Source organism: Atta cephalotes (assembly GCF_000143395.1).
Source record: "Atta cephalotes unplaced genomic scaffold scaffold00042, whole genome shotgun sequence".
In the NCBI taxonomy this organism is placed as follows: Eukaryota; Metazoa; Arthropoda; class Insecta; order Hymenoptera; family Formicidae; genus Atta; species Atta cephalotes.
Window position 1 is genome coordinate 356,929 of NW_012130106.1, and position 10,086 is coordinate 367,014.

At 30.0% G+C, this 10,086-nt stretch overlaps 1 protein-coding gene and 1 long non-coding RNA gene across 2 annotated transcripts in view; one reads left to right on the plus strand and one right to left on the minus strand.

Annotated features, from left to right (window-relative positions):
* Window positions 1–1,000, plus strand: part of LOC105622238 — a 21,072-nt gene extending 20,072 nt beyond the window's left edge. The window contains exon 2 of the long non-coding RNA XR_001046510.1: window positions 619–1,000. This is a non-coding gene — a long non-coding RNA (uncharacterized LOC105622238). The remainder of the gene's footprint in view (window positions 1–618) is intronic.
* A 5,446-nt stretch (window positions 1,001–6,446) lies between these two features.
* On the minus strand, window positions 6,447–8,738 carry LOC105622240 (TBC1 domain family member 10A). Its single transcript, XM_012203661.1, has 4 exons — window positions 8,590–8,738; window positions 7,930–8,497; window positions 7,414–7,683; window positions 6,447–6,551 (listed from the first exon to the last, which is right to left on the minus strand). Exons 1-4 carry the CDS (start codon window positions 8,736–8,738, stop codon window positions 6,447–6,449), a joined length of 1,092 nt encoding a protein of 363 aa, XP_012059051.1.
* Between the last annotated feature and the right edge of the window lie 1,348 nt (window positions 8,739–10,086).

Genomic DNA, 10,086 nt, shown 5'->3' on the forward strand with positions numbered 1-10,086 from the left:
GTGTGTGTCGTGTGTGTGTGTGTGTGTGTGTGTGTGTGTGTGTGTGTAGTGTGTGTGTGTGTGTGTGTGTGTGTGTGTGTGTGTGTGTGTGTGTGTGTGTGTGTGTGTGTGTGTGTGTGTGTGTGTGTGTGTGTGTGTGTGTGTGTGTGTGTGTGTGTGTGTGTGTGTGTGTGTGTATACAGGGTGGCATCAAATTTCGGTCCCATCCATTCTGAGCAAGTTTTTATTGCACATTTTTGTAGATCATCTTGAGAACTTTCCAAAATCCTATAATAAAATATCTTTTCATTAAATATTTCGAGTTATAAGGCTTGAATGTACCGTCGGCATTAGCAAGATACCTGACTGACGGTTAAAACCTTTTGAATGTTGTTTAGAATCATGCTGAATAATTTGTCGAGATTAAATGTCATGTGGTCATTGGTTGTTTTATCTTTATTTTTTTATCTTCATTTTCATTTTTGCACTAAAAATTCATTTTTATATAATGATTCTAAACAGCATTCAAAGGCGCTGATAAAGAGTGATACCCGAAATGTTTATATTCTTAAAAAATAATTAGCTCTGTTTTTTGTTAGCTTTTTTTTGTTCAATGTATTGATTGACATCATTTTACAGATCATTCCAATGTACGCAGCTACGGAAACCACAGAGAATACTCAGAAGCAGCTTATGAATCCACTCTTCATAGCGATCGGCACATTCATTAGCATGGCACTTCTATTTATGATGGGTGTATTATTTTTACCGAAACTGCCACACTTGGAACTTTTCAACGCACGATTAGTCAACAATGATGACTTTTTGCGTTTAACAACATTTGTAATGAATGCCATAGATGAACGCAATCGTTGGCAGAATTTCAATACAACTAGCTGAGAGTACATAAAGTCAAAAGTACTGCATTCTTACATTAGAGATGGAAAATATTATCGAATGTATATTCTGTATAAAATGTTTAAACCGATCGATAAAAGAAAAAAAAGAAATATTTACTATATAACAGGAATGGACTAAACGGTATTTTTCATTTAACGATTATAATAATTATCGTTTACTTCAAAATAACTATTGATTATCATATATTATTTCAAAACATATATTATTTCAAAACAATCATGATATTTAAGGCTCCTGACTACTCAGCCAAGAACTCTGCGTTGACGGTGGCAATACAGAATCAGACGGCGGTCTGGCGAAATCGATAACCACACATTAAGTACGAGCCCATGTCTATGTGCCTGCGGCGCGCCGAGAGTGAATGAGATATCGAGCTTCTTCTCACACTAGTCGCTTGTTTCAAGCGACCGAAAATACTTTCTCGGCAATCTCGGTCACTCGGCGATCCTATCAATAAAGGCATCAATAAAGGACGGGGAGCATTCTAAATAACATATAAGTTTTAATAAATTGTAGTAATAGTATACCCCACTCATTAATCCAGAATAGTATAAATCATGTTAAAACGCAACAGTTTACGAGATATTTAATTGTTTACGATTTTTCATGCGCATTATAATATCTCTCCTTCTCTACAAACTCGAGTAGCAAGAATAGTTCAGTAGAAATAGAATTTTATCGAAAAAAAATTATAAACCAGCATTTCTCTTCACGAAAATTTCGAAAGGCCATCAGAAAAAAAATGCGTATGTTTTAGAGACTTGTGAAGAAAATATGCGAAAAAATCGAATAGTTGCAAAAAGCACGTTTTTCGCTTATAAAACGAAAAATGGAAATAATTTCGTTAATATGCATCAAGTAGCCATGTGAAGAATTCTGAGATTTTCCTACGAATTTAAAAAAAAATTACTCTCCGATTATTAGGAGCCGAGAATAATTTTGTTTTCAAAAAATCACTGTAACTCTAGTTTTTAAGATTAACTAACAATCAAGACTAATAATCAGGAGTCTTAAACAATTATCGGTTATTTTTTATAATACCCGATATCCTAGTCAGTAGTCACATTTTTTTGGATTATTTCTTATTATTTAAGCCGTTTAAGAAATCTATTTTGAAATAATTTATTATTTAAAATATTTGTTGCAAACAAATAAATATAAAGTGTTAAATTTTATGCACAAAGATTGGCTGCAGTGGACTCAACACTAAAGTAGACGCAGTGGACTCAACACTTAAGTAGGCGCTCGCTATTACCCGTATAGCACATAAACTTGTAGCAACATTGCTGCAACATTTCAATTGCATATTGCAATACAATGTTGCAGAAACATTGTGAAGATTTCTTTTTGCAATTAGTTCAGCAATGTTGCAGCAATATTTAAAATATTTTCAGCAAGACACAAATTGATAGAATGAACAAGTTATCCTGTCCTTCAAAAATAAGTAAGAAACAAAGACAAAAATGACTCTTGTCGAAGTGCCTCTGCTAGAAAGTTCATTTTGAGTGTTAAGACTTGTACATATTGATTTGTGTATAACTCAATAAAGTAAGAACCTAGACATAATGGAAGAATAGGAATTAATGATCATGTTTACACGGCACACTTAATCGGGTTTCATAATATCTGTAGTTATGAAACTGATCAATCTCATAATTATATTCCTCTGATAAATGGAATGAATAGTTAGTTTCTAACTACGAATATTATTAAACCCGATTAATGTTCATTTCTACCAATATAGATTAATTTTAATCTCAATTCAACTTATCTTTGTCTTTTTCTAGTTTTAAAGATTAGAAAAAGACAAACAGTAAGTTGAATCGAGATTAAAGTTAATCTACATTAGTGGAATAAGATGTAAACGTAATCAATATGTCTATAATTTATAGAAATTGTGCCTGTAATTTAGACATAAAACAATTAGAAGGATTAAATATAAATGAATGAATAAAATACACAATAATAAAATATAAGACATAATATAAAAAATTAGAAATAGGAGTCAAATGTAACATACAAATAAAATATAACTTCATAATTAATTATGTCTTTATATTTTATAGGCGTGTTCCGATGTGCACAGTCAATACTGAAAATTTATATTGCCAATACTGAAATGTATATAGTTCACGTTTCGTATATATTATTGGGTTGTCCGGAAAATTCGTGCCGATATTGAAGGAAAATTGAAACGCAGAAAATTTAAATTTTAGTATACATTTATTAAATTATATAAGTTAGTCGGCACGAACTTTCCGAACAACCCAATATATAGATTTCGGTACTGGCAGTGTATATCGGAACACGCCTATAAAATATAAAGACATAATTAATTATGAAGTCATATTTTATTTGTATTCATTGTATGTTACATTTAACTCCTACTTCTAATTTTTTATATTGAAATTTATATAGTACAAAATCTTATAATAAATTTTATAATAAATATTGCAGTAATATTGTATTACAGGAATGTTGCTGCATTATTACAATGTTTCTGCAATAATACTGCAAGTATTCCTCCACTGTGCTCAAAATTTATTGCATATATATTATGTTGTAATATTGCTGCAACATTACGTATCAATATTTTTAAAACGGACATTTTTACGTTTCTGCAATGATGCTGAAATATTGCAATATTTCGCAATATTTTGCAATGTGGCAATCTTGCAATAAAATATTTTTGCAACATTGCTGCAATATTTCTGTGCTATATAGGTATTAGTATATTCTTTCGGATCATTCAATCAGCATTTTAGATCTGGAAGATCTAATAATAAATCAATAATAGCGAGCGCTCACTCAACTGTTAAGTCCGTTGAACGAAGCCAGTGATGTCAACTTAATAATGAGTAATGCCAATATTAGATCAATATTACATGCGTCCGTTTTTTGCCATATGACAAATTTTTTAGACATGTTACTTGGTTACAAGACAGAAAAGATCTCGAATCTCTTTGTCCTATAGCAATCAAACAAAGGTCCTATTCTTGAGCATATACGAATAATTTTCGCAAACAAAAATGACAGTTTCTCAACTGTAATTGATCGATTGTATATACGGAATGCTACTTCCATATAGAATATTTGTATATCGTATATTTGTATATACGGAATCTTTCAAGCGGGTTCACGAATAGAACCTCCAGGGCCTCTATTCTTGATAAGTATCACATACGAAAAACTAGGGAAATACTAGTATGCGTTATATATTATAACATTTCTCTAGTTTTTCGTATGCGATATTTTTCAAGAATAGAGCCTCTGGTTTGAAAAATTTGTCATACGACAAAAATGAACGCATATAATAGCCGAATACAGTGACAGCGATGATAGTGCTTCTACTGACAAAAAAAAAATAAATAGTAAGATCTTAAACATTACTATTTACCTTTTATATTATTTACTTTTTACTTACTTATAAAATTTAAAATTTGAAAATAACCGTTTAAATCCGATGTTATTTTTCAAACTTACGATTACGAAAGTTATTTCTCAATAGGTTTATTTCTCAATAATGGTTCAGTAACAGATAATGAAATAACACCCATCATTGCTCTATAAATTCTAATACGAAATAAATCTATTGTAAAACCTCTTATGCTATTATAATCCTATAGAGACGCAAAATATTCCCAGAATGTTATATAAATATTAAAAAATTAAAATAAGTTATTATAATATTTTAAAAATATTGTACATTTTTTAATGTTATGAGCGTATTCTGGATGTTATATGTCCACTTGTATAAATATCCTTAGTATATTTCCTTTATTTTGAAATATTATTAAAATATTATTAAAATATTTATTAATATTAATTATATTTTTATATTAGCAATTTTTATATATATGCAATTTGAATTCACAATCTAGTAACGAAAACGTCTTATCAGTCTATGATGTGTCTTGTGCTTAAATAATGTTTCGATGTGATTTTACATCCAGTTCTACATACTGCATACCAAAACTATTTTCAGTATTTAAATATATTGTATATTTAAACTGAACCGGTGTAACAGTTTTACAAATTAAAATAAATGTTGTTATAATTTTTAATGTTCATATATAATATTACAGTAACACTAAATAATGTTACTTTTAATAATCATGTAATATAGTAATATTATCAGGAGTGGACATATAACCATTCATTAATATTTCAAAAATATATTCTTGAGGCTTCCATGAGATTTGGTTTGTGTACTACAAGACAACAATCTCTGATACACAGTCGATAGAATCCATTCTCCCGTATGTCAGAGGAATAGATCGGATCGGCAGAATATTAAACAAACACAATATCCGAATTATCTTCAAATCACCCAAAAAGATAGGACAAATCTTAAGAAATCCTAAAGATCAAAGATCTCTTGCTTCGCAAGAGTATACAAAGTATCTTGTTCCTGCGGGCAAATATGGGCATTGAAGAAATATGGTCAATTTACATAAAAGAATACCAACATGATGGCTAAAACAGTTACGCAGTCAGCATTATCAGAACACAACATCGAAACAGGATATCAAATACTGTTTAACAAAACGACCGCAATAGCCAACATTACATTATTTTCCAAGAAAGTATAGAGAAGCCATAGAGATATAAAAATACCCTAACAATTTAAATAGAAATAATGGCTATAACATGAATAAAATGTGAAAAACCATTCTCCTGGTTATTGAGATTAATTTCTCCCATTTTCCTTTTCCTTCTCTCCCCTCCCCATCCACAATTCTCTTCTTTCTTCTCATTACTCCAACAAGCGTAATATGAAAGGAACGGTCCAGAGGAACAGCTCAGTATCAGACTGCTCCTCGTCCTGATGAAATGAACAAGGTTCACGAAACGTTGACATTTCAAAAATGGATCTGGACATGAAGAAAACTCGCGAAACGCATAATCTTCATATTCCAAGAATATATTATTTAATATTAAATAATATTGTACTTATAGGAAATTATATTATTATAAGCATGAAGATGTAATTTAAAATTAAATTCGTTCGATCAGTAAGGATTAATAATAATTTAAGATAAAATCGGCATTAACGAAAAATAATATTTATTTAGTAACATTATAACATTATAATATACTATACTTTTAAAAATGCAATAAATTTTTGTACATAAATATTGATAATATTAATCATAAAGATAATCAACTAAAAATACATTAATCAGAAAATACTAAATAAGTAGTACTACATGAACCTGCAAATGTATTGTTTTTTTTTTTAATAGACTACGACTGATAATGAAGATTAATAATGAAGGAAATAGAGATAAATAATGCACTCCAGCTGCTCAGAGAATATGTATACGTATGTGTGCACAAAGTATATGGAACTTTCTATTTTGAGAATATATGTACCTATCCATTTATCATTTTTTATCATATCCCTCGATTTTAATACGAAAAAATTCTAACATATAAATTGCGAAATTTATACAGTATCAGAAGAACAGAAAGGAAGGCACACGTTGAGACGCTACACGTTCAAATGTCATATTTCGTCCCATCTTCATCTAACTACTTAATCATCAGTCAGTTCGATTGGCAGTTTCCTTCTCCACCGCCTTTCTTTTTAACATTTGCTTCTGATGCTCATATTCAAAATCCTCTTCGCTCAAATTCAACCTCTGAATCTGCAACATTAAGAAGGTTACAAATAATATATATTTTATTTTATTTATAAAACATAAAAGTTACGTTAAAATCTTATAATTTTAATCCTTAATGCATCATTATGAAAACAACACTGGTATATGGTAGATTTAATCCAATTCGATTGCTTGTATAATAATTTTCATAAAAATGAACATATTGTAAAACACAATATTGTTTTTCAATCAAAGTGCTAGACATTAAGAAACATAATATTAAATTATTTAATTTTAATTTAATTTAATTTAATTTATTGCAAAGCTATATGAAAAAGATTACAGACAGAGTAATAGACATAAAATATGATAGATTATAGTTAACATAAATATAAAGACAATAATAACTTGCAAATGGTTAGGCGTCAGTAAAATTGCTGTTACAAAGTCTATTAATAACAAAACCAGAATAAGACAACAATAAGAGGTAAATTAATAGCTGAAAACACACATACACACACACACACACGCACGCACGCACGCACGCACGCACGCACGCACGCACGCACACATATGCGCGCGCGCATACACCTGCAACACACCAATTACATCAGTCTCATTTGAATACTGTGAGTGACGCAACCAAATTATGTATCTTCATAAAAAAAAGAAGTTATAAGCAATCGAAAAAGTACAAAAACATTGAAAAAAATGCCATACCGAAAAAATGTTTGAGTTAAAATAAAAATCTTTGAAAAATATAAAGAAATTGAATTAGAAATAAATTTATCAATTTTCTATAATCATTATAAATTTAACTCAATTATATAATAGTTTATTAAAAAATATCATTTATAATAAATGTAATTTTTTTTGTAATATTCATATTTGCGTAAAAAGTGTGTACCTGATAAACCAAGACCTCCTCCTCCATGATATGTTGGGGTGGGTTTCTCAGCACTTGGAGGGTTTCATATGTTGTTGGACAACATTTGATAAGGGAAGTGCGACCTAGACTACCTTTCAATAGTATCAGACCTACTTTAAAGATTACTTTTACACCCTCGCAAAGAAACATATCCCATATACGTAGGATACTTTCCCACGGCAATGTTCGCGTGTAAACGCATAAAAACCATTCCGTCATATACAAGATTGGCTCCATTTTTTGTTTTTTCTAAAATAGTAAATATTCAATTAAATCCCTAATTTATGATCAGTCTATAACAATGATTAAAAAAAAAAGAAATTTTATTCTAAAATTCTTATTTACGTTAGTCGAGAAATATAAAAATTTTATTAACAACTACAGAATTGTTTTAAAAAAATTCCACATATAATTAAAATTGATTTTCAATTTGTCTTTCTAAAACGATCAATATAGTTATATAGAAAATTCACATAAGAATTCATATTTACTAACTAAGTGCTTATACGCAACGGGCGAGACTCTCTTCAAAAGAGCGAAGAGAATATCTCCATCGCGCAGCAACGTTTCCATGCCCTGACTATAATAGCCGATAAGATATTTGTCGCATATCGCAACGAGGCACCAAAATGCTTGCACTGCCGGCATATGCATCAGCAAAAATGCAGCAATAGGTGCTTGAGCTTGGCAGTAGCCCACTTTGCTGTTCAGAATGGAGTATGCCTTGAGAACTTGGAACAGTTCTTGTTGTCCAGGTGCATTCTCGACAAACATTTCATGATGTGGAAACTGACGATGGAGATCCTTTTTGATATCTTCTATGTATTTGGGATCACCGGGCCGTTTTATCAATTCTTCATACAAATTTGGGTTTTCGTTCATTAGAAGCTGACCACCACATAAGTTTAGCCAGGCACGAAGTCTCACAGAAGGTGGTATACCCTTACGACATCTCTCGCGGACTTTATGGTAATTTGTGGTCATAAAAAGACTCCAATTATTCAGCATCTGTATCCATTTTCTCTCTCTCCGCAATATCACATCAGGTGATATAGATTGTTTCCTATTTCATAAAGTTATAATATTAAATAATAAAATTTTATTTTATTAAAACATTTATTGAAATGTTATCATGCTAAAAAAAGGTTAAATTACCTTTCTGGACTGTATTGTGAACCGCCTAGAAATCCATGGCGATCAGGTACGGTAGAGATTATCGAGCCTTGATATATACTACTGGCTTCTGATTCCGTTTCCCCATTCAATTCCTCCTCATCGTTGCGTGATACAACCGAAGCTGCCATAGCATCTTTCTACTTCTCTAAAAAAATATTGCTTGTTATACAGTATAATGTAAATAGTATATAGAATATTAAAAAAAGTATGGAGCAAAAAAAATGAGCAATGTTAATTTTTCGTTATTTTATTTTTTAATATAGATATTAATGCCATTTTTTAATATATTATTCAGAAACACATACTAAAACTTATTTGTGGAAGAAAATAAATAAAAGAAATTATTATACACACTTTTTTCGAAAATTATATATTTTGTTAAATTTTTTTCCTTTTGTTTGTATGTCTGTATAAAACTTTTAAATGAATAAAAAACCAATTATAACTTAAAAGTATATTACTGACATTTATTGTTAATTGTAAGTTAGGACTCCTGTAAGTTTTGATTACAGTGTTATATCTCTGTGTAGCATACTATCAATCAATTTGAATGTAAAAAATTATCAATTTCAAAAATATCGTTTTTTTTTGTCATACAACTATTTCTAATATATCATAATGTGTCGCAAAAGATATACATAAAATATATTATACTGTTGAACAACGTGAATAATTATGTGGAACAAAATAAAGTTTCACATTGTTTTACTTGATACTTTATATAAAATAAGAACAAATGCTAATACGTAAATTTTAAAATTACAGAAAATTGGAGATTTATTTTAAATCAACTGAATAAAAAAATCATATAACAATTATATAATTGAATCTCTTTAAATTTACAATTGTTATTATAAAACATTACTTTTTAATATAGACGCGGCATTAAAGCGCATCAAAAACAAGAATAAAATAGAATTCGTATATATGTATGATAACATTCTGAAATGTTTGATATACACATTCCAAATATGGTAAATATGTATCTCGCCATGGGTAGGAATTTCAATTGGAAGGGGAAGAAAGCAAAAATTTGCCTTCACAAAACTTATTAAAATATACAATATTTAATGCTATATTTTTAATGTAATATTTAAAGCTAATTTTTGAGGAATTTCTTAATATTTCTTTTTTCAACTCCTTTCCTTTCTCAAGCATCGTTTTTCTGTGTACAGATATTAATAGTTAACTATAACTAGATTTTCATTTTTTCGCAATATACTAAAAGAACCTTTCATGGTGCTCAAATGTATGATTGGACTAAGGAAATATACAAGACATGTTTCGTTACTAGGAAGAAAGTTTTTACCTCTTTCAACACTTTCACTAATTCTTTAAATTCATCTTTTTTAATCTTTTACCTTTCAAGATAGTGCGTGCGTACGTGCGTGCGTGCTACATACACACACACACGCGCGCGCGCGCGCGCGCACACACACACACACACACACACACGCACGCACGCACACACGCGCG